We start from the raw sequence: 26,198 nt of genomic DNA, 5'->3' as shown, positions 1-26,198 counted from the left end.
TTGCCCCTCCTGTCGCAACCTTCTATTTCCCCAATTAAGATTCCGTCGGTGCTTGTGTGCCAGTCCCTCTCCTTGGATTGTCACCCGCGCTCATTTTCATTCTCCCCGCTCTCCCCTCCGAGCAATTAGTTCCCATGTCTCCCCTATCTGCCCATCTCCTCCCTCTCACGCTGATTGCACACACTCTCCCCTCCAGCCCTCTATCTCCGCTCCCGTCCCTGCCCGCGGTTGGGAAAGGGTTAACCAATTCCAGCTTTAATTGCCGCGCGCTCGCTCCCCTCTCTATCTCTGTCCACCAATGCAGTGCTGAAATGTGCCCTCGCACCCCCTCCCCGCGCAGTGTCTGCAAGAGTTGGAAATCAAAGTATTAAAAGCTGCCCAAGTGGTGAGACATTTACTGGCAGCTCCTGGGAGAGAGACTGCCCTCGACGGAAGCTCTGCTGCCCCCCGCTGCCCCCGCCTCTCCCCCTTTCTTGTCTTCCTTGCTTCCTTCTCTCCTCCTTCGCCTATGTCCTTCATTCACGAGCATCATTCCTTTTATCTTTCCGAGTTTATTTTAGCTCCTTTCTCCTGTTTTCTGCTCTCGCGCACCCTTCTTCCTTTGATTTTTCTTTTCCCCATCTTTCCACATCTGCTTGGTGTTTCTTTCTGGACGCCCAGCCTCTACCTCATTCGTTCACTTCTACTTTCCCCTTGTTTTTCTTTCTCTCCATTCATCTTTGCCTCCCCTTGCCCTCGTCTCCAGTTTCTTTTCGACTTTCCTTATTCCTTTTCTCCATTCTCTTCTTTCTTCACCCTCTCTGTTTGTCATACTTTCCTCTTCTCTGTCTGGTTCATTTTACCCATCATACCCACTCCCACCCCTCTCCACATTACAATGCCTTAGCGGAGATTTTGGGAAGTGTTGTTCTCCCGTCTGCCAGGGGGAAGAGGCGCGCCCGATCCTCAGGTTGCTGCCCGCTCTCCTCTGGAGCTCCGCACTTCCCAGCCGCTGCCATGTCCTGCTTGGTGAGGAGGTGGGCTCGTGCCAGGCGGGTCCTGCTGGTCCTCATCACCTGCTGCTGGTGCCCGGCGTGGGCACAGATCCGCTACTCGGTGCCAGAGGAGCTGGAGCACGGCGCCTTCGTGGGGAACATCGCCGAGGACCTGGGGCTGGACGTGTCTCAGCTGGGCTCTCGGCGCTTCCGGATCGTGCCCGGGGCGGGCAGCCGGCAGCACCTGGAGGTTAACCTGGAGAACGGCATCCTCTTCATCAACGAGAAGATCGACCGCGAGGAAGTTTGCGAGCTGGGCGGCGGTCCGTGCGCCCTGCACCTGCAGGTGGTCCTGGAGAACCCCCTGGAGCTCTACCGCGTGGAGGTGGAGGTGCTGGACATCAACGACAACGCGCCCAGCTTCCCCTGGCACGACTATGTGCTGGAGGTGACCGAACTGGCAGCCCCGGGGGCCCGCTTCCCGCTCGAGAGCGCACAGGACCCGGACGTGGGCAACAACTCGCTGAGGACCTACCGGCTCAGCCCCAACTCCTTCTTCTCGCTGGAGGTCCAGACGCGAACCGACGGCAGCAAGTTCGCGGAGCTGGTGCTGGAGCGCGCCCTGGACCGCGAGCGCCAGCGGACGCACCGTGTGCTCCTCACCGCCGTGGATGGGGGGCTGCCCGAGCGCTCCGGGACGGCCCTCATTACCGTGAGCGTCCTGGACGCCAACGACAACGTGCCCACCTTCGACCGTCCCTCCTACCGGGTCAGCCTGCGGGAGAACGCCCCCCGGGGCACCATGGTTATCAAGCTGAATGCCACCGACCTGGATGAGGGCCCCAACGGCGAGGTGGAGTACTCTTTCAGTGGGCATGCCCCCCAGAGGGTGAGGGACCTCTTCCTGGTAGAGCCTCGGAGTGGACAGGTGAGGGTCAAGGGGGTGCTGGACTACGAGAAGGCGACCCTCTATGAGCTATACGTGCAGGCCAAGGACCGCGGGCCCTCCGCCGTGGCCGTGCACTGCAGGGTGCTGGTGGACCTGCTGGACGTCAACGACAACGCGCCCGAGGTGCTGCTCACGTCCGTGTCCACCCCGGTGATGGAGGACGCCCCCCCAGGTACTGTGATCGCAGTCATCAGCGTGCTTGACCGGGACTCCGGGGACAACGGGAGGGTGGACTGCCAGATCCCCGGGGGCATCCCCTTCCGACTGCACCCCTCCTACCAGAACTACTACACCCTGGTGACTGACGGGCCCTTGGACCGGGAGACGGTGCCTGAGTACAACGTCTCCATCAGCGCCCGGGACTTCGGCTCACCGCCTCTGATGACCAGAAAGACCCTCACCGTGCAGGTGACTGACGTGAACGACAACGCGCCCACCTTCGTGCAGCCCACCTACACCGTGTATGTGCCTGAGAACAACCCTCCGGGGGCGTCCATCTGCTCGGTGAGTGCCCTGGATCCGGACGGCAAGCAGAACGCCTACCTGTCCTACTCCATCGTGGAGGGTCAAATCCAGGGCATGCCCGTCTCCACCTACGTCTCCATCAACTCGGACAGCGGCAACATCTACGCCCTCCGCTCCTTCGACTTTGAGCGGATCCGGAACTTCCAAATTCGGGTCCAAGCGCAAGATGCCGGCTTCCCCCCACTGAGCAGCAACGTGACGGTCAACGTCTACATTCTGGACCAGAACGATAACCCGCCGGTGATCATCTCCCCCCTGCCCAGCAACGGGAGTGTGGCCACGGACATCCTGCCCAGGTCTGCGGACCCGGGGTACTTGGTGGGAAGGGTCTCTGCGCTGGACGCGGACTCTGGGCAGAATTCGCGACTTTCCTACCAGATCGTGCAGGCCACGGAGCCCGGCCTCTTCAGCGTGGCCCTCTACACAGGCGAGCTGAGGACCATCCGGGCCCTGACCGAGCGGGACGCCACCCGGCAGCACCTGGTTGTCCTGGTGCGGGATGGTGGGCAGCCCCCGCTGTCCGCCACCGTCTCCATCCTTCTGTCAGTGGCGGACAGCCTCCCCGAGACGCTATCCGAGTTTGGAGACCTCACCCTCAACTCAGACCCAACCCCGTCCAACCTGACCCTCTACCTCATCATCTCCCTGGGCTGTGTGTCCTTCACCTTCTTGGTGGCCATCATTGTCCTGGCAGCAATCAAGTGCCACAAGGACGGGCATTTCCCCCCGACCTACTGCTGCCCACAGCCCCTGACCTCCTGCTGCGACTGCGAGAGGACCAGTGCCTCCCAGGAGGACTTCGACCACTCCAACATCAACCTGCAGATCTCCGCTGGGAACAAGGTGCAGACAGGCTGCAGTGAAACCGGGCCTGGGGGCCCCCAGAACTACTGCTACAAAGTGTGCCTGACCCCCGAGTCCGCCAAGAGTGACTTCATGTTCCTGAAGCCCTACAGCCCGCTCACCCCACAGAACAACGAGGAGAAGTCCGAGAAGGCCCAGAAACACCAGGTCGTCAACAATGCCAACATCAACGCCGCCAACGAGGTAACCATCCCTGGCACCTACCTACACAGGCCTCTGCGCACTAAGATGTTTTAAAAACCTAAATGTTTTCAAATTAACAGCTGTTGGATAGTTGTTAGACCCCAGGCAAACCCTACTTTCCCTCAACTTCTTATCTTTACATTTTTTGCAACTATTTTATGCACTTCCTGTTGCTGCTTGTCTGCCAATTCCAGGGGCAACTAACACTCCACTTTAATGGTACTCATTTCATCATTTTCAAAAGAATGAAAGGCTAAGCAGGTGATTCGAACCTAAAAAAATAGGTTATAAGAAAATCTATGCAGTAGGACCATTAACCCACTGAGCTATATTCCTTTTGATGGGATTTGTGCAGCAGAGAGCACACCTAAAGGCTTCTTGGCACTATAGAATCAGTGAACAGGGTATAACATGTGTGAGTCTCTTTGGCTGCCTAGGAAACACCACCCCTACCCCACCCCTCTCATTCGACTTTTGTATACAAACTCTAGTGATTGTTGCCACGGACTTGCAGATTTGTAACTTGGTAAATGCCAGGAGTTGCAATTTTTCTACAAATGAAGGATGGAGGGCTGAGTGAGAGAGTGAGACCTGCGACCTAAAGTTGCCTAGAATGGTGATTACCATGACTCTTAATTTTTGTATAAATAATGATTCTAGTGTGGTTAATTATTTATAGCACTTTTTATAAAATTGTACGCCTTTACAGCGTTGTGGGCAACATGTGCGTGCTCAGTTGTACTTATTTCATTGAAGCCAGGAGGATGAAAGTCTGTGAACAGTGGCCTAGCTAGAGCTTTTGCCTCCCGGGGCGGTTCCTGAGTTGCCACCCGTGACAGCCGGGGCAGGCAAGAGCAGGGGAGGGAGTCGACAGACGATAACAAGGGAAAAAAAATAAGAAAACCACTTACCTTGCGCTTGCCAAAAGGGCTCGCCTCACTGAAGTGCCTCTGTTGTCCAAAAAGGGCGGCCTGGGTCGGGGAGCCCCCCCTCCCCCCAGCTACGCCACTGTCTGGAAAGGGATCCGCTGCTGTTGCTATGCGAATGTGGGAATGCATTTGTTTACCCAAGGAATAGTCCAGAACATCCATGATGGGATATCGAGTGGCCACAATATCGCGACCAAAATACTGAACTTCAACCTATCCAGACGGTATGTGCACATAGCTAACTATAGATTTGCTATCCTCAACTCCACATACACTTTCCTTGCATATATTGTCGAGGTACATAGAAGTGGAGTTAGGTATAGGAAATGTATACATTCTCAGCTGTCGATGTTTTGCTCCTCATTACTTCGGTCAAAATCGGTGCTTTAAATGGGCAGGTACTGTCAGGTACTGAGTACCTACAGTTCCTAAATTTGGAAGGGAGAGTACCTACACTTCTTACATTTGGAAGGGAGAGTGGCTACACTCCTCCGCACTGATACCATGCATTATTGGAGAGTACCAGCACTGCTCAGTAGCAAACAGGCACCTTGGGAGGAGTACCTGCACTTCTATATTTCAGTGGAAACACTGGTCACGGTATTGTGGCCACTCCATAGTTCACTCAGGTGGAGCTGCACCACCGAAGGAGCTATCTCCTTAGATAAAAAGTTGCCTGTGGTGACGTCTCCTACTGCGTGCCAGTATTCCGTTTCTACTGACCCTCTTTTCCTCTCATAGGAATAACTTTTTTTAATATCGTTCTTGGTGTTTCCCATCTTTGTAAATATAGGCGGTTTATGAGTACAGTGTACTCGTTGGACACACTTTACGAGGATGAAAGGCCGAGCCATTGATTCGAGATTAAAGGATGAACAGCGATCACTGGCGTAGATGCCCCAACCCACCGAGCTTTATATCCAGTCTAACGGTACTTGGATCATGGTCTGGAGCAGTCTGGAAAACTCTGATTTCTGTAAACTCCTCCTGTGTTGGTAAAAAGGGGCATTCTAAACTTCATTACCGAAATTCCTGGGCTCAGGAAATCACAGACAACTTTAACAACATGCGATCTGCGGCGCACTTCCGTTGGACGGAGGGAACCCTCAAGCGCGCCATTTACTGGTTGAGCTATTTTTCTATAAGCCCCCCGCTATTTTTAATTACGAGAGAGCCCAGGGAAGGCAGTGGCTGGCTTTAATTTTGCTGGTCCGGTAAGACCGGCTTTTATTCCGTCTCCTGAAACCCATTACCGCGCCTGCTTTGAAAAGCGCAGGCAAAGGACAGCACTGAGCTACAATTGCAATCTATTGCCTCGCCCCCCACCCTCCCCCCGAAAAAAAAAACCCGTGCTATTGCTGGGAAGGGGCCTGAAGCGTGGCTTGCAGAGCAAGATGCGCCCAAGCCTGACAACTTCCAAGTTGTGTTATTTATGGCGGGGGAAACCTTTTTACCTTTCATAACACCCTCTGGGAGGGCGCTTTGCAAGAAGGTGGGAGGGATTTTGGTTCCTTATTGGGCGCGTTTAAGTCGGCCGTTGTTGTCTCTCAAGCATTGTTTGTCTGCGACTAGATAATTGCATCTGCACACGCTGATAGTATCAAAGCGTGAAAAAAATGAAATGAAATAAAGTGATGCCGGCTCTGCCAGGCAGAGCATCGTTTCTAAGAAATACCAATTACATCCTTGACCCTCTCACTGTTATTGGTTCTTTTTAATTCCGGGGAATGGGGTTCTTTTGTGTTGATTACAGCGGTGAGAGGGAAGGCAGACGGTTTTCTTGCGGTTGTCACAGAAACGTCTCATTGCCTTGTATGAGATCGCCTGCTATTATCTCATTTCCCAAAGCCACCACGGCTCTGCCCGACAGCTATTACAATAATACTGAAATATTGTCAAAGGAGGGGAAAAACACTCGAGGGGTGGCGTGTTCGCAGCTCTGACCGCTAGGTGGCGCCAGAGGCTTAACTTGTAAAGCGGAGATGATCTCACCTCTGTCTGTCCAAATCTATACACACCGATCGAACACCAAAACATTAGTCAGAAGGTTGACTGAACAGGTACAAGAGAACAGTTTTGCCATTAAGATAACTTGGGTGTCTATTGCATTCTCCCAACTCAGATAATATTATCTTTCCAGCTCAAAAAAGCATTATACTCTGGCTTATGTTTGCCTATTGTTACCATGCACAAGTTCAATTACTAATTACACGAAATTTGGAGGAAGGTTCCTTCGTGTGCAAGGCTCGCCTCTGTGAAACTCTGCCGCTGCACGTTTGACTGGAAAGCGACTTTCTCAAATGCAGCAGGTCAGTGAAAACCAACCTCTTCACGAGCAGGCAGGCACCTTTAAATGAGCACGCGGACAGGCACGTCTTCATAAGCAGGGAGGCAGGCATTGCCCTCTCTCTCCCTGCAGCTAGCCTCCACTTCTCGTGCTTTGACCCGGAACTAGTCAGCCAGCTGCCTAGAACGGGCTTCCCCCACCTTGCAAGCCACCCGTGGCTTTGCTGGCTCTGCTCTGAGGCCTTTACCCCAATGGAATCACCCTGATTAGCCCTTACGTTAGGTGGTCGTATATTACCACTTTCATCTGATTGAGCGGTAATCTGTCCAGGGCTATGATCTGTTATCACCCCAAAGTCTTTCGACGTCACCCTAAGGCGATTAGCAGCACTCCCCAGAAACCCCAAATAAAGCAATACATACGACAGTAAATGCACTCGCGGGGTTAGCGTTTCATCCCAGACCATTTAAAAGCGACCAGCCTGCGGTGCAAGGATGCAGAGCAGACCAAGGTGAGGGAAAGTGCCAACAGCGAGCTGGCACTTACCCCCGAGGACTGTTGGCAGCGTGTGCCGAGGGTGGCAGCTCCGTTTCACAGAATCTAAAGCAAGAAACAGGGCAGCCGCCCGACGGAGTGCAGAAATAGATATCAGATGACTTAGACAAGACAGCCGCGCCACAGGAACACCGAGTGAAGCAACTCTGTTATCTCACACGTTTCCTATTAATGTATGTGTGAAGCCGAGCTTCTCTGTCGTTCAGGGTGATGACTGGATGCACAGCAAACAAGCATTTGCAATGCAATAGGTCTCGAATTTGCGAGAGTTTAAGCTTTGGGATTGAAAATGACAATGCGTTTTCTTTATCGTTTTTTATAATTAACACACAAATAAAAGGCATTGTCATTTACAATGCCAATAGCTCAAACTCTTGTAAATGCGAGACCTATTTCATTCCAAAGAAGCGGCCGCTATTATCCTGGCTGCTTGGAAAGTGAAAGCGCACATGGTGTTCTGAATGTTGCAGGAAAGCATGTCGTGCCTGCAGTAGGAGAAACTCAATAAAAGAAAATAGTGCTTACAGACTAAATAAGACATACAGGGTAACAACAGAAGTAAAAGGGCCAGTTCTCATTGCAGGTTACAAATGAACACAAGGAGGTACTAAGGAGGGACTAACAAGCCTATTAACGAATCAGAAGCCAGCATTTACACAGGACAATGACACAAGCCAATGAAAAATATGGGTGGAGGGTCGGCGGAGCTTCAAGTCCATACTCGATAAAGGATGCCTCGAACAGCAGCACATGCGCTGCTTAGGCTCGACCTAAAAAGGAGGGCGGGGCCTAAAAGAAGGGGCACTCCGCATTCCTTTTACTTCATGTGGGACTTCTAGCATTCGCTGAACTACCATGCTTTCTTTTTTAGTCTAGGCAACTAAGAACTGGAAAAGGCATGCTATAGTGTTTTAAACTCTATTTGATTGTCAATTTTCTCTTTCTAAATGTACGGTGTCGTCCAATGCTGTATTTAAAATATTTGGGCAGCTGCAATAGTGGTTTGCTAAATATTTTAAAAAAAAAAACAGAATTCCCTGGGTGAGGTGTGCGAAAAAATATGATTTAATTTTCTAAATCATGGGTATTGTTATTAACACTCTATATAGTGCAGACCACAAACTGGCGCCCCTCATTTGGCTTCTACAACAGGCGCTGTCACCCAGTTTAATGTCCCCCTGGTTTATCAACCCTGCATGGACTGGTGGATAATACATTGCTACATCGAATTAAGCTCGTAACTGGTAGGTTGAACCTGTCCCACTAGAAAGTGCATTAGGCAATGAAGGAAATAATTCAAACAATTAGCGGAGGAGGGGCATCTGCCCAAAAGCGGCAGGTGTCCCGTCCCTCTAACTCGAGGGCCACCCCATCTCCTGTTCAAAGGTAGGCGGAGCAGCAGGTTTCTGCTGCTGAGTCTCAGCTGACTCACTGGTTGACCAACAGCCAATGCACTACTGGGCCAGCAGTGTAGATGGCATCCGGTTAGACTTGGTTTTTATGGCACAAACTTTCCGTGTTTAGGAGCCAGGGATAAGCTGGAGGTCCTGAACAGAAAACAAAAGAAATGACGGACATGCTCTGTGAGAAAACTCCCAGCATGCCGGGGCCACTGATGTTTTGTTTTTCAATACACTCCTGCTTAGGAAGGTTGTTAATAAAAACAAAAACTTTGCCAAGTGAGTGCATCAAAAATGGCGCCCTCTTGACAAAGCTTCAGTGCATCAAAAATGGTGCCCTCTTGACAAAGCTTCAATGCTTTCAACCTAGTGCTGCTGCAGCCCAGCTGATGGCACAGACTGTTGTCTACCTGGTGGTGGGGGAGGGGGGTCTATAAATATGGGGTGCTGCTTTTCACCAGGGACGCCGAAGCTATGGTCGCTACTCATCTTGCAAACCAGTGGGCCCTAAACTACACAACACACAGCAGGGAGAGATGAATGCGTGGGTGGTATTGGTATGATGACTTCACCCATATCAATCCAAACCTATGATTGCAATGTTACAACTGGGCATCTGCAACAGGGACACTAATTAATCAAGTTACACTCACAGCTGTAGAAATTTGGATGTAGCAGGATGTTTTCGTGTCCATCCCATTACTAGGCACCATTGATTCTGCTTGGATTTAAACCGTCTAACTATATTTTGCAAAAAGACCTCTGCAGCATGTGCCTTATCCTCCCGTGCTGTGTTCCTCGCTGCCTACAGGGAGGGCTGTATAAGGAGTGCTATTTATCTTACTAATAGACCGTGTTCCAGTCCAATAAATTACACACTGATTTCTGCAACAGGTGCCTGAACTCAGTCAGCAGACCTATAGGTTGTGACAAGTAAAGGAAGCGTGCACTCCTCACTGGTGGAGTCAACACTACTTGGATTCAGACGAGTGACCTGCAGGCTGTAGCCAGATCTCTTCAGCGTGTGCCTTATCTCCCTGACTTGTATCTTCTGCAGATTGAGATGACACAGGGTGTGTTACTTCTTTTCAGTTGTAGCCTTCCCTGGTTTCAAAACCTGGTACCGACAGAACTTTTACACAGAGATATCTTCAAGAGGTGCATGAACCAAACAAACTCTCTTCTTATATCCAATTGCAAATGGTGGGTGACAATATGGTGAACTCGATCTCTCTCTAGTAATTTGCACACCTTCGCAACATTCCATTAAGGTACCCTGGGGAGCCCTGGGGGCACATCTGGGCATCTCTGTAGCAAACTCCCAAGCCCAACAAACATATGAAGGGTCTGGAAATGATGTACAGTGTGTTTTCATTGTGTCTAATTCTTGCAGTTTGATGCACACTTCTGAATAGGGGGTTCATTTTTCTTAATTGCTGAGACTTTGTATGTGACACTCTCTTGGGAGTTCGGACAACCCCCCAATGCTGCCTTGATGCCAACAATAGTGCAAGCTGGAAAACCCTAAATGACATTTCATCTCCAGCCTGATCATGAGAAATGTAAACACCTGTGTGTTATTAATGCTGTTTTTATATAGCACCTGCTGCCAGAGTCTTGCAGCTCTGTTGTAAATAAATGTTTCTTGACAAATTGATGGCGCTCATTTTATTAAAGTAAGAAGGATGAATGACTGAGTGACCGGTGCAGGGATGCAGCTGGCGCGTCAGGCCACTGATCTGTTTTCCAACCTTACGTTATGTCAATGTACGCAGATGTATGGACAGTTGTACACACACACTCATATATTTATTTATTCAATAAACAGTTCTTACTTCTGCTGATTATCAGAGCTGCAGAGTAAAATCTTTCTAGAAAGGGAAAGTCAGACTTACGCATTTGAAATAAGGTTCGTAGTGGAACAGCCCCCTCAATGGCAATGGGAAGCAGTGCTTAATTTGAGCTGGTGGTTTCCAGTGCTCAGCACCTACACTTAATGATCAGCATTGGCGCTTTTTATTAGCACCTGTAAATGACACATTTATTTTTTGGTAGGCACGGCGAGATTAAGTGATTTGCCCAGAATCACAGGATGTTGAGCGCACACCAAGACTGGAACCTGGTTCCCCAGCTCCCAAGTCGGTAGCTCTGGCCCTTATGGCACATCCTCTCCCCACTTTCATGGTAAATAGTTGGTTCTGTTTAAGGCAGCGCTAATAGGAGAATTGGGCTGGTGAAAGCTGCCTCTTGACGAGATCCCAGTCTCTTATATTTTTTACAAATTAACCACTGGTGGGAAGACAATAGATCCCGGGTGAGTTGGACTAAGGAACAAGGATTAGCGAGCTGCTTAATCAGGGGGACTGGTGTGGGAGAAACCAATGATTGCTTCTACATGTAAACAAGGTCCAAGGTAATAATAACTAGAATAATCAAAAAATCATAATAACAACTTGTTTGTAACAGTTCTTCTACAGTTTCTCAATATCGTAAACAACAGATGGTACTATTACCTAATGTAATCATACTGATATTTCCACTCTCAGACAGATGGGAGGCTGAGTGTGCCTTGCCTTGGGACATTGCAGCAAAAATCAGGTAGGCTTTAGCTATTGTTTTGTTAAGGCAGAGAAAATTTGTGTTTTTTTGCAAGGAACTCCCCTCTATCTCTGTTAGTGAATATAAGTAATAAGTTAATGTAAATATTGTCCGCGGAGCTAGTCCATCAGGTCAGAGAATGTCCTGTCCTGTTTAATCCCATAGCCTAAAAACATGAATCAAATAATGGAGTTAGAAGTCCCTTCTTCTTTAAAGATGCCCGTAGTGGTACACCCTTATAAAGGCTTTATGTCTTCTGGCCGATTATGCTATCGGGCCATATCCATCGAAACCCTCTTTCTCTTCTCAATTCAATGGTGCGATTAGCTCCACCGCGTTCTTGTTGATGAATACATTGAAATGACAATTTGGACAATTTTGCCTCAATATTGGTAATAGTTTGATCTGTATGGGACAAGCTTCGTCCCGTTTGGTATGAAGAGGATTGGTGCTTGTTCTTAAAGAATACACTCCGGCACTGAAACATTTGACTGGAATAGGCCTGGTAGAAAGATGTCTACTTCCTAAAGAGGCCCTAACAGTCACACGGGGTCGAAACATTGACAAACCCTCCCTCTTGATTGTTACGTGTAATTTAACTTCAAGGGATTCTACACTGACATATGCAAACCATGTTAATAATTTTATCAACCAATGCATGCAACCATTGGTAATTGCACAGTGTCTTTTATCCATGTTCTTGGTATATATAATCACCATTGGAGAACTGTATCATCTGCACGATGATCACTTATTTTGTTGATTCTTACACTTGATTGGAGTCAAAGCATTATAAAATGCAATCTGTATCAGTCCTGTGTTTTGTTGTCCTTGTACTTAACTTTGGTCTGACTAATAAAACGGAGTAACTCTGGGGTCCTTCTAAGACACATAAGAAGGCACTGCTTTTGAACTAGTCCCACTGGACAATCGTTAGATTAATACATATTACCCTGGTCCACGTGGTCAGATAGGGATCCCCTTGTTATTTAAACACAGCACAAATCAGCTAAGCATTAGCTATTGGTCTGTTAAGGCAGAAAAAGTGGTGTCTTTTTATAAAAGAACTCCCTTTTACCTCTATAAGTCAATATAAGTAATGCGGAAATGTAAATATTGTCTGCAGAGATAGTCCATCTGGTCAGATAATGTCTGTCCCATTCGACCCCAAACCCTCAAATCATCAAATCAAATAATGGGGCCAGGAGAAGTACCTTCTTGTTAAAAGATGTCCATAGAGGTGCCCCCTTAAAAAGGCCTTATGTCTTCTGGCCGATTCTGCTAATGGCCCATATCAATCTTATCCCTTATGAGGGAGTTGATGGAGCCAGCAGTGGACAAGCTTCAGTTAAGCCACCTAGAGATCCCTCCAGTTCTGTAAAGCCTGGACAGTCTGGTCTTTTACTGGACCACGGCATGTAGTCAAGAACATTGACTGATATCAAAGATCGTCTTTTAGATGAAGGGATTGCATTTTCCCAGAGAACACTAAATTTGCTGATGTTGTTGCCTGCCTTCAATATTGTTAATCACATTTTTCTGCAGGAAAAATTTGGAAGGAGGAGCTGGAATCACCACCGAAACCAAAGTCAGAGTGGCTCATTATTTGATAAGAGAAAAGTAATGATCAACTAAAATTGTTACTTCTACTCTCTGAGCGTCTTGAACTCTTGAGCACCTTGAGTGCCTTTCCACACATTTGTGTAAAATGCTTATGAAGCTGCTTGTTGGGTTACCTGGGAAATAGCTACATTTTCAGATGAATGTTGATGATGCCCATCCTGTGATGCATCTGGAGAGCGGGATGGGGAACCACCTCAGACTACAAGGTGGTCATTCAAGGCTGGATGCAGAAGACCAATCTGACCTTTACTGGAGCTGAAACGGAGGTCATGTGGAAGTAATACAAGACCAGAACTTCCATTGCATGAATACATAAAGGTTTTGAGTGGGTCAGGATCTCTCTCTATTAACAGGCAAATCAAAGAGATTATTACAGCCTGAAACTTTAGTCAAGATCACTCTATCTTTTTTGCAAGAACATTCTCTCTCTTTTCTTTGTTTGTCCAGTACAATTGAGGACCTCTTTTCTAAGATGGCCTTGAGCAACATTTTGGACACCCGATGCCCTCTCTATGCCACCTCTCACCTTCAACAGGTGCAAAACCATGATTCATGAGGAATTTTCCAAATGAGACTTTGGTACAGTATTACACGTGGCAAGTCCTCCTACCACTGCCTGCCTGCATTATTTTGAATTTGCATTTATGCTGCTTCATATGCTAACCAGGAGGCAAAGTGCATTTGGCGGACGGGTAGCGTGCTACTTGGTGCACTTTGGATCATAAGCGAGAGGGCACTGGGATATATATTGACTTTTATTCTATGTCCCAGTCAATTGAAAAATACCATTGCAGACACCTCTTTACCCACCTTGTTGCAGTGAGAGTGACTCTCAAAGCTGTTACTTTCTAATGAGGGAAATTCAAACGCGGGTTTGCTGTACCTCAGGCAGCTGCAGCCTAAACATATTGTGAGCTACCACGGTCTGAAGCAGTTCCTACCACCTTGATGGGCAGGAGTGTGGAGTTACATCAAAGTCCTCCCATCCAACTGGTCTGTGCTGCATCACTAAATATTCTCGCTTTAACATAGTGCTAAAATGACCTTTTCATCGGTCGCCAGACCTGCCAACTTAGAAACATTTTTCACAGTCTGAGAGGGAAGGTGGATCCCCAGAGGAGACAGGGCATGGACATTGGAAAAGGGGCTTCCAGGCCATCACAGCCTGAGCTGCTGTGGAGGGATACTGGAGGGTGGAGAAACTTGAGGAGAGGGTCTCAACTTCTACCCCAGCCAAAAACACAAATGGTTTCCGAACCCGCTCCGATGTGTGTCAGTGGGAGGTTGCCAAATCTGCAATGAAAAGTGCAGAGCCTCCATATATGAGTAGGAAACCTACTCCAAGTAGAGGATTTAATCTCACTTGGTGCTCGCTGTGTGATATTTGTTGTTCACTAGGTGACTATGTAAGAACAGCCAGTATGGGGTGACACATGTGGGTAATGTGTGGGTTAGCAGCTCTGGGGCACTGTTCCCAACCTTGGGTTGAAAGCCTCCTGCTGTATCATACACTCCTACAGTTCTTGGGTAGTCCATCGGTCCAAGATCCACATTATCTTGGGGGCTCATTGAGGATGAACGGTACCTAAAGTTGGAATATAACAGTAGCAGTAACAGCCCTGTTGTTAGTCTTGACAATGAAAAGATTTCAAATAGAGGCAACGATTAACAGTGAATGAGATCAGACAAGACCTCCATTTCCCCCGATATCCTACCAGAGCCTGACTGGGGTGGTCTCCCTCTAGGAATGCATTGCTAATATCCTAGCCCTTTGACGTCCCCTGTGCAGATGGCCCCACAAGCATTGCGTTCTTAAAGGATCCCCTCATCGAGGTTTGCATTTGGATACCATACAAGTTTTTGGAGATGCAGAAAATCTGATCTTTGCAGTTCCTTAAAACCATGACTTCTCAGTTGAGAAAATAGTTTCAGTATTTTGTTATCCAGACAATGCATACAAATCTGGCTTCCGCACACCACAATAGTCATAATATCTACTTCACTGTTGGCCATATCCTCTGAGGTGTGGCACTGGTCAGTGTCTATCGCCACCTTAATGCTGGGTTATAGCAGTGAAAGGTAAAGATAGACATCCCTCCACTGACTGCTGGAACCCCCATGGTGGCCCCTTCTGCGTCCTTTTAACAAGTAGAGTGGATGAAAAGGGTGTGGAATTCAGAACCAGAGCTCCAGTAGGGAGCCTCTTTTGTTTTGAGGAGGCCGGGATTATGGCACTTTAGGAATGGCATTCCCAGTTTTAGAGGACATACATAAGTTTGCATTTACAGTCGTACCTCCCCCACATACAGTCCTGACTGGTGCTTTATAGTTGTTTTTTGACAGGAGGTATGGGAGTCAAGGCAAAGAGAGTATGGTTGATCGGTCACTCGTAGATGTCAAGAGCACAAGGAAGGCTGACTTGTTTTGCACCCAGCAGAAAAGATGCAACCTGTTTGGATGAAAAAGTCCCTCACATGGTGATGTGTGTGCACCCCTGTCCTAGGTGCCCCCACTGTAATGATGTCTGGATCCCTGATGCTGATTTGCGTTGTCATTGGTGAACAAGGATCATGCATGTGAGCAATGACATAGGCCTGTCTCATGGATTGCAATCTTTTTCAACCAGGAGGAGTTCCCAAAGTGCTACTCTCATAGTGGTGAAAGGCTACTGCTTTTGCCAGGAGTTAAGCAGCAAAGGCGTGGGGGTTGAAGCATATGGTGTCTTGATCAGTAGGAGTGAACAGGTCTTTTTATTTGTGTCAATGGAGTGAGGTCTGAAGGCTCATTTATTTGAAGTTCTGCTGCTGTGTTCTTAATTCACCCTTGCGCTACATCAAAAGTGTGTGTAGAGCTGTGCAGTGCCTGTGTGTTGTACATGTGCTGGGTGTGTGTGTGCCTGTAGAGGTACCATACTGGGATGGTGCAGTGCGTGTATGCAGGTGTTGGATATATGTGTGCCTGTGAATGGTACAATACATGAAAGACTGGGTGCACGATGAAACACGAGGAGGGGAGGTAGAGGAACCCACAAGACAGATTTGTTATTGTTGCATTCCTGTAAGCTGGGTGGGACACACTGAAGGAGAGAAGAGCCAGGCTTCTCCCGTACACTTCAAAGGGTGCACTTTGATTGAGAGAAAGGTCACAAGGAAGGGGTCTGGACACATCTCAGTAAGGAGATGGGGCTGATAAGTGTACAATAAAGAGTGGGGCTGAGGCCCTGGGGTAACCTAATACACATATCACTGTGGCTGATATTCAGGTGTGATCCTCTAGTCACTTCCATGGCCTGTGCTGTGGAGCTATCGGATCTGGAGATGCTCCTTCTATGACAGATGGCTTTATGGAGGAAGGACAGGCAGAGGAGAGGGCACTTAAAAAGGAAGCAGATCCCCTACGTAAACTTCAAAGATTCAGACTCTAAATCACATATTGTGTCTGGAAAATGACTATAAGAAGGGGAGCTTGAGGCCCCCAAAATAGTCAACTGTCAAACAGCCTGTCGGGCTGTGTGTGGAGGAGAAGCTCTGCAACACTTCTGCCTGTGACTAGCACTGGGGGCCGAGGCCTGCCATTTGCCCAGATGGGTGAGGGAACATCACCCAGGGATTCCAAGATCACCTGCCCCTGGAGCACCAGTGCCTGGCTGATTGCCCAAACCAGTGTGCCCTGTGAGGAAGAAGAAAGTGTTGGAGAGAGTGAGGTCCAGTGGGGACTCCTGGCATTTTGATTATAGTAGCGAAGTGTGAGGAGGCGGCTGCTGCACCAATCAGGTCATTGTCCATGTACAGGTTAAAGTCAGCGACCCTACATGCTAAAGGAGGCTTGGGTGTAGTGAGCACTGAACTTTTCTGCACCGATCGGGTCATTTCCCATGTGCAGGTTTGAAGTTGCCACTCCTTTTCCCAAGTGGGAATGATATAAAGATTTCTGCTGTGTCAATCTGCTTGTAGCCCTTGTGCAGAGTGAAGTCAGCAATCCCATATGCCAGGTGGGGCTGCCATGAAGATTGCTGCTGTGACGACTGGGCCATAGACCATGTGCAGAGTGAGGGCCTAACCTCATATGCTGGGTGGGGGTGGGAGGGGGGAAAGGCAAGGAGTTTGGTCTAGTTGAAACTGTTGCCGGGAGGAGTGGGTCACTGTGGTGACCCATGCAGGTCCAAGGCTTGACTGAGAATCAGCACCAGGTGCGTCAAATCCCCCCATCTTCACCTGTGGGGAGGATCCCAGGAAACTTACCAGACTCAGAGGAGCATTGAGGACACCCCGGCTGCTGCCGCTCCAGTGCAGCATGTGAAGCACTCAGCTGATGCTAGGAAGACTGGTTTACAAGGCAGACAGCCCCGGGGGAACTTGCCTGCCATACAGTGCTTCATAGAGGTGGGCGAGCCAACAATTTAACAGGGAATGCTGGGCCAAGGGTCTGGCTAGGATCTAAGAGCCCATGCAAGAATGAGCCTTGAAAATTGTTGGAATCTAAATCATGCAAAAAGCATGATGTGAAAATATAATAGTCTCTTTAAAATTAAAAAAAGGTGTTACTTTAAAAAAGCAGAAATGTTTGATCTTAATACATCAGATTATTGTTTTACAGCACACCCTGAACTCACGTATTTGAAGGTACTTTCATATGTGGTGAAGAAAAAGGAGGCTCTATAAAATAAAATATTTGCTTAGGATCACACAATGTATTCATAGCAGAGGAACCACAATTAATTCCTGGTTTACCAGTTTCACATCATAAAATTCCCCTCTAGATGTCTACCTCTTTTTCTCCTTTTTATACCCAAAGATTTATGCTTTGTTAATACCAAACGTTTATGCTTTGTTTTTAATTGTAGGAGCATGTTGGTTTAGTGTGGGTGGCAGGTAGGCAGAAGCCACCTTAAAAGCTCAGCTCACTGTGGCCTGGAGGGTTCAAGAGGACCTCAGGCTGAGCCTGAGCCTGGCGTCTGGCTCAAGCTTTTAGTAGCTCTCCCACATCTAGTGCTTTGGAGCTGGAACACTTTTGCCTTTCATAAGCGTCAGAGTGAGACTGCTGAGACTCAGACTACTAGTGAGGCTTAGCCTGAATGGTGCCTAGAGAGAATGGGGAACAACCACTACTGATAGCGTAAGGGGAATGGACTCAGACACCACCTGTTAAAACAACACATCCCTGACCTATGGTGAATGCCCTATTTTACTTTTTGCTCGTATATAAATACTCCTATAAAAGCAGGTATTTGATTGGACAATCTTTCATTTCTGCTGCTGAACATGTTTTAAGCTGTGAACTTGTGTTCGCCCCCCTGTATTTGCCTCCCTCCTGAGAAGCCTTGGTCTGCTCAACCCGCACAACCACCGAGAGTCAAGTGCTGAAGGGGCACTTGACCCAGTTGCTCAGGTAGTAGGTTGGGCCCCGGGACATCAGGAATAAAAGGTCTCAACCCCCAGGTTTGGGCCCAGTAACTCCTGCTTGCTCCACATTCATCTAAATGGGGTTCTGACACCACCATAAAATGGCTCAGCCTTTCGGGCATTATTAGGTGAATGTAACTTGTCTCAATAATAAAGAGAAAACTGACGCAAACGCTCCGAACACAGCAGTCATTAATCTGGGGGGCAAGAACTTAGCAACACATGGGAGGAAGGGGCTCCTGGATGAGATGAGTTGGGACTGATTGGAAGTGGCGTGGCTCTTAGGCAGTGCGCTTATCACCCGGCCAGAAGCGAAACAGAAAAGAAGAAGGAGGGGTTCAGGTAAATAGTGCAGGAAAGAGAATGAGATGGAAACTCAACACAGTGGTCCACAAATGTTGTAAGGCCCTGGGCCTTGCGTTCATCAGGCATGGTTTACTTAACTTGAGGATGCCAGAATGCAATTCAAATAATGGGCTTCAAATATTTGAGAATGGCCAGGTGTTCTTCTGGGCTAACTTACAGGCAGCTTTGGAACTAGTAGGCTGTGTATAATATAAACATAAAAGTGGGCGGGGGTGCTAGACGACGTTAGCCCCAAGGACTGGAATAAAGGGCCGTACTCGGCCACAGGGTGGTGGTAAGATGCTTCTTGCCTTGATTTGCCTGACAGCAAGGCCAGCTAGCATTAAGGGGGTCCTCAGGAAAACAACACGGCACTCGCAGCCCAGGCATGCCGATTGGCCGGCTGCAAGTAGATACACATGGTAGTGAGTTAAGCCCAGTGCTTAATTTGAGCCGGTGGTTTACGGTGCTCAGCACCGGTACTTCATCGTCAACACACACAGTGTTAATGATAGTTTGTCACACGGTGGCACTGTCTGGCTAATTTAGAGATGATCGATGATCTCAACAACAGTTAATTATTAATTCAATGTACGTTAACAATGACTATTACCTGTTGCCCAAACCATTTTAATAGCTTTGGGGGCCTCAGATAATCCGCAATGTCACACTTGTAGGAGTGGGATGGTTAGTAGTTGCGTTGTTACTATCATTGGCAGCATGGCAGGTGTTTGTGTGGTGCAAGCTGCAGTGGCGTCCTGACGAAAGCCCCTGGCACTTACATATTTTTTTTTTCAAATTAAGCACTGACAACTTAAGCCTACCCTATGGCAGAGTTAAGACTTCGAAGAAACAGTCTCCAGTATTTAATGCCGTGCACCATTAATATTGCAGGCGAATGAAGCTTGCCAATGCCTGCTTGCGGGCCTTTTGCAAATGATTAATAAACAGAGGCCTCACTCCAATGCTGAAAATGCGCGCATGCTTTAATGTTTGGGATTGAAGGTGACTCGAGCGTTCGACTCAAAAGGTGAACAGACACTCCAGTGACTGCAGGGGGCTCAGTGCCCCCACCGCCATTATCGCAAGGTAACGGGCGTGTGTGAATAACCAAAAATGAGCCACCTTTGTTTTGCTTCCAGGTCTGGAGACAGAGCTGCGGTGGGAGCCATGTAAGAAGGTGTCAGATGCCGGTGAGGGGCTCTGACATTCACCTTCTAGCCTCCCACCGCCGCCCCATAGTGTCTAGGGTGGGGGCACCTCTTCGTCTGCCCTCCCCTCGGGGTTGGCGTCTCGCTTACTTGCAGAGATGTTTCCTGATAGCCGGAGCTGTCTACCGGATCTAGAAACGAGCGCTGGAGGCTGCCGAGCCCAGCTTGCCACCGGCCCCCCTCGGTGTGGGCGAAATTGCCACAAAGAACATCTCCAACCCCCGGAGCTCGGAACCCGATTACAATTCCGCGAGGATCCCTGCGCCGCCTCGCACACGAGCGGGGAATGCAACAGGAGGCAGCGAGGCTTAAGTGGACGGGGGCAGGCGGGTAATCAGGCTGTAATTCGTGGAGTGAGTTCGGTGACGCGCCTGTGTGGGCCATTCAAAGTCAAAAAAGACAATGCCAGCGGCTCCAAGAAACCTCCGCCATGTTTAATTCATCACCACCCTCTCGCTCTCCCTCTTCCAAGCCGGTCTGAAGCACCCTTCTGGCGGTCCCTCTTTCCTTCAGGATCAAGGCGTCAGAACACCGTCTTGTTTGCGCCTTTTTTTAAATCCAAGACAGGCCTGATGAAGTAGTCTGGGATGAAATAAAGGCGCCGCCTCAGTGCACGCATACTGGCGTTGTCACAGTTTTAGTGCTTGGATAGAGACGTCTTAAGGTATGGGTCTCCTAAACATTTTCCCAGGGGCCATAAAGCTGGCCCGGTTCTAAGGGACAGCCGGGTGGGCCAAGCCCACCCGCAGGAACCCTGTCCCCTGGCCCTCCGAAGGTCTATTCTCAAGCAAAGTTTTTTGCGAGTGTGTCTGTGTACCTTAAACTCTGATAAATTGCCCCACATGCGTGATGTTGACCTAAAAGTCCATGCATGTATAGATAGGTGTGAAAGTCAGCAGGCATGATGCTGATGTTCTCAGCCAATGAGACAGTCATTGCAAGTCAGACAGTTAAATCACACACACACATGCACGTACATATACACACTTAGCGGAAATACATTTTAGTAGTGGTTTGTTTATTTTCTTTCTACAGTAATGCCTTTCCTAATACTGCACTAAATGGGTAACTTATGTTGCGTTGTGACCGTTAAGAAAAGAACATCCTAAGGGCCGTTCTACTCATTTCACATGGCATGCATGTGCATTTACACAGTTATCAGTGCCAGTTTTGTGATTTCTGCTGGAGTCACGTGTAACCTGCAGAACACTGTTTTGAACAGCAGCATGGACCTCTTAGCATTTCATCCTTCTGAAGTTGATAAAATGAGAAACACTAGTTTGACAAATAAACATTATTGGTATCTAGAATGCTTTATAATGCTACAATATAGCGAAATATATTTTTCAAAGGCATATATTATATCAAGGGCTGCATGAAACACACATTTATGTAATTGATGAAAAAATAACGGTTTCAATGGAGTTTAAATCTACAATGGAATGTAGAATGCAACACACAGAAACGTACTGAATCACATCAGTTAAGATTTTCTTTAAACATCGTAGTGTTATACAACTACCTTAACTATTTGTAAACATTGCAGGAAATCTCAGCGTATTGACGATAATTCAAAAGCTGCTAAGAATTCTGTACAGCACTATGGGGTAAATTTACTAAGATTTTGCGCCCTGTTTGGGTCACAAAAGTGACACACAATGGCGTAAAATCTTTTTTTCCTAATTTACTTTCCAGCGCTTTACTTCTTTACCGCTGGAAATAACGTAAAACGAATGCGAAGCAGCGCTGCGCTGCTTCACATTACTTTGCGCCATGGGGTCGTACTGAGGGTGGTGCATGAGCATTCACATGCAACCACCCAGGGTTTCTCACGCTAAACCCAATTTATTCAAAACAGTAGATAGGTTTTAGCTTGAGAAATCTGCGCCCTTTTTTACTAGGCACAAGGAAGGAGAAATGCTTTCATTTCTCATTCCTTTTCCGACTTTGCATGCGTGCTGCATGGTGCGCATGCATACAAAGTGGTAAAAGCTTTCCCTCGTGTCTAGACATAGTATTTTGTACATGAAGGGTACCCTTCGTGTACAAAACCTATGCTACACTCACGCACACACTCTAGTGCTATGGCGCAAAGGTGGTGCGTGGAGCAAGACAGCTGTAATCAGGGCCGGAGCAAAGGAAAGGGCAGGAGAGAGCCATATCTTTGAAAATATGGCACTCTCCTGCTCTTTCCATGTCGCACAATGCAGCGTAGCCTCGCGGGATGCTGTGCTGCGTGGAGATTTGGTAAATCTCCCTCTACAGGGGGAGATTTACCAAAAAGTCATCCAGCGCAGTGCAGCCCCCCGCGAGGCTGCACTGCGTTGTGCGACATCGAGGGAGCAGGAGAGCACCATATCTTCAGAGATATGGCTCTCTCCTCTCCATTCCCTTGCGCCGGCGCTGATTGCAGTGGCCGTGCCCCATGCACACTCCTCAGTGCCATTCATGCGCACTCAAGGGGATGCAAACCACTCCCCCCCTCCCCTGCTCTGTCACCAGACTAGCCCCACCCCCTCCCGCCCGCAAAGCTGCGGCAACAAGGAAAAAATAAAATGATAATAACTTAGAGTTATTATTATTTTATTTTTCCTTTAGTGACACTGCTTAAAAGAGGAGGGGTGATGCTCCTCCGCCTCAGCGGAGGAGCCGCCACTGTCTCTGGGCATGGCTATGCTTAGCTGGCACCAGACACAGGACATGGTCACTGCCCTTGCCCTCTAACACGTACCATGTTATGATCACCAAAATGGGTACTTCCTGCAGCAGTTCTCAAATGGCACGATCTGCACCCATTCCCTACTCCCAGTACTGCTGCAAACGGGCCAAACGGTAAACATATGAAGATTTCACTACGAAGACTTGTCAAAATTGAACCTATATTGCCAATGTCTAAAGCAACAGATCTTTCTGATTACTTTCATGGTTTTTGCCCCCCACCACACCCATCATTTTGTCCCACCCATGTTCCTTCATGGCCCTCCCAGACCCAGAATCCTGGAGCCGGGCCTGCCAGAAAGTATGGTCTGTGGTGTGACCGAGGGCCACACTGTGGTGGTAAGGGGCCCTCGGTGGGTCAGGGATTGCATAAGGAGGCATAAAAAAATGTTAAATAAACGGGCAAGCATTTATATGCAGGTTAACTAAAGTTAAGTGGTGCAGAACACCACAGTAGTTACTTCATTTAACCTGCAAAATAAATGCCTGCCTGTTTATCTAACATTATTTCTGAATATTAGTGCTCAGCAAGTAAACAACAGCTCGTGCTATTATTGCCAGGGGGCTGCATGAGGTCAAGATGGCCGCAACTGGCCCCCCGGACGTACTTTGAGTGTCGCTGTAAGGCATGGGCAAAGTGAGCTCTGGCCCAGGACCCCAGCTGTTCAGGAGGCCCCTGACAGATCATCCTCTGTTCTCCACACCGTCCTGCCCTTAAATTAATTTTAAACATAGATTGTTTTAAATGTCATTTTGCTTTCATTTATTTTCAATACGGTAATGAGTGGGAGTGCAGGTATTTTGCAGAGAAAATTGTGTTTATGTTTTTTCTACCATACTTCATCCACCAAAAAGTTCCTACTAGATTAAAACAGGACCTCACATAAGAGAAATGGAAGGGGGTGACAGAGATTATTTGTATAATATTAATGAGCCGCTCCTGTGTTGCAATTTTGAAAACAAACATCACTATCCCTGAATATTAGATGGAAACACATTTAAATTTGGACCAGTCTGCCTGAGCACTGCCAGTGACCTGGCCAAAAAGGGCACGAAAAAGCAGAATTTGGATCATAAATTCAAAGATGTTCTGAACAGTGGCTCTAAAAATATGTTTGTTTCAGGGCCTCTAAATTCCTTAAGATGTCCCTGTGTTTGGAACCTCAGGATAGGTTCTATATGATCAATGTCAATGTGTGAAATACTTACCAGTAATCTTCCTTACTTGGAATATTAAGCTATAGATGTGCTTTAAAAAACACAACTTGATGCTAGGTTTGGAACATTGAGAACTCTGACGAGGAAAATTGGGCATAATGAAGATTACTGGGGAGTGATCTACACATTAATTCCTGACCCCCCCCCCCCCCCACTTTCTCCTCACAGTTCGTGTCAATAGAGGATATACCAAGTTAATTTGATTTCATATGAATAAAGAGGAGATCATAACTCATTTGAATGCTGAGAACAACCTAGAAACAAGCCTTGACAAAGTCAAAATGTAAGACCTTTTCGACCCATTGGCTTTGCCAATGTTGTTTGCTGATGCTGCGAACATCCAGGGCAGCGCAGGAAGAGTGAGCACAAGTTGCTTGCAACGACGGCCGCAGCAGGTCCGTAGTGCTTGCCAGCTACCTTGTTGAAGCCCTTCATTACGGGCTTAAGGGTATCATATGACCTTTCCCAAGAAGAGTGAACTGCAAATCGTTTACTTAGGCAGCTATGCTAATTGACAAGGCTACCGTCACACTTTTGAGGTCCTGAAGAAAGCCCCCACCGACCCATAAGGGTTACAGAAAGGGCTGAAACATGTCGACCTACCTTGGACACTATTAGTGCGTTAGACTACTAATCCGTCTACTCACACACCACACTGTTTTTATTCACCTCTATTCCGGACCAATTAAAAATATTGTCTAGGACATATGAGGCCTTTTTAACTCACTTCACCAGAGCACCAGAAATTCACTTGTTTCTGATCACTACTGCAATAACCAGTGGTTTATCCTCCGAACGAAGGTAAGCATATAAAAACAAGCCCTATGACGATGCTGTCACGTTTTTAAACTTGGCGGAGAACCAATATATACCGCCACTGACCTATATACGTGAATGAAGGTTTTTATTTGAACACATTGCAAACCCTGGTTACTCGGGTCAAGTGATCCATTCCCTATTTGATATTAAGTTTGCTGATGCTGTGCAGCATTGGTAAAAAAAACATTCTTTTCCTAATGCTTTGTAGCATTGGAACTAATTGGAAAAAAAGGCTAACTGACACGGCTACCGGCTTAATTTCATAAGCGTACACATGCATTATGACATTTGCACGCATGTGCGTGCCTACACAATGATGCAACATATAGTTTTTCTTTACCTTAGCGGGATGGATCAGAAAATGTAACAAGTTTGAAAGCACTTTCTTTAAGGTAGAGTAGGCTGGAGGCAATTTGCTGCCTGGCTCTCCCAAAATCAAGTAAAATATATTAAAAAATCAGGACAGCAAGGTTGGGGGGAGGGGGTGAGAGTAGTGGGCCGAGGGCAGGGCTTTAAGTGGGATGAAATAACTGGGGGGGGGGTTCTCAAAGGGGTGTGGCCAATGTAATTAAGGGCGTGGCTTAAAACACTTAAGCTAAATATATGTGCTAGAATAGTGCGCCCCCGACTTGTATTTTGCTATTTCTGTCATTGCATCCAGATATATCATACAACAAGTAACATCACACCTACAAGAAGTCAGGACTATTGGCTTTGTCAATGGGTGATAGTTGCATAAGATAAATAAGCAGCATCTATCGCTTTTATATAATATTGAAAAAGCTTCCACTTAAAGCCCTGGTGACACTACAACAGTGTTGCTGCTTCCCTCACAACGCTCACCTGCCATGACGTCATGCCGCAACTTCTCCAGTTGTGAGAAGTGAGCAGCGTGAGCACGCGAACATCGATGTGCCTGCTGTCACTGCAGTCTGGAAATAAACGGACCGCAGTAGCGATCCGTGGAGGGAGTTCGGTGGGGCAGTGAGGCGGGGCGGGGGAGGGGCAGGGTGGGGAAATGTAAACACCGGAATATGGATGAACGGAGGTAAGTACACATTTAAATAAATAAAATGAATTTTGTTGCGCGCGCTGCATCGCATTTTGCGATGCAGCGCGTGCAAAGGAATTTGTTTTATTTATTTAAATGTGTACTTACCTCCGTTCATCCATATTCCGGTGTTTACATTTCCCCACCCTGCCCCTCCCCCGCCCCGCCTCACTGCCCCACCGAACTCCCTCCACGGACCGCTACTGACGGACCGCCTGTGCCAGTGCACAAAACAGAGCCTGATAGGGACCCGTTTCAAGGCCCCCTTTAAAAACTGCCTGCGGTCAGACCTGGTGAGACCCGGTGAGACCGGGCCCACTTAAAGCTCTGGCTGAGGGGAACCAGTGGGGAGTGGCCAGGAATAAAACAAAAAAAAAGCTGGGTAGGAGGGGGAAAGCAGCACATAAGGGATGGAGAAACACGGAGTGCGGGATTATAATTAGCTGGGAGAAGCACATGAGGAAGAGAGATCTAAAAACATGCACTCTCATGGAGTGCTTAACCAATGGAGAAAAGTAGTTCCTTATAAATGGGTAGTGGAAGGATA

At 47.9% G+C, this 26,198-nt stretch overlaps 1 protein-coding gene across 1 annotated transcript in view; it reads left to right on the top strand.

The window, feature by feature from the left end:
- The first annotated feature begins 415 nt into the window (after window positions 1–415).
- LOC146810760 (protocadherin-10-like) overlaps window positions 416–26,198 on the top strand; it is a 294,634-nt gene continuing 268,851 nt past the window's right edge. The window contains exon 1 of the mRNA XM_085614444.1: window positions 416–3,495. Coding sequence (XP_085470570.1) covers window positions 997–3,495 — 2,499 coding nt within the window. The 5' untranslated portion in view covers window positions 416–996. The remainder of the gene's footprint in view (window positions 3,496–26,198) is intronic.

This window comes from Triturus cristatus, chromosome 7 (genome assembly GCF_964204655.1).
Source record: "Triturus cristatus chromosome 7, aTriCri1.1, whole genome shotgun sequence".
NCBI lineage: Eukaryota > Metazoa > Chordata > Amphibia > Caudata > Salamandridae > Triturus > Triturus cristatus.
This window is presented reverse-complemented; position numbering and strand designations above follow the sequence as displayed.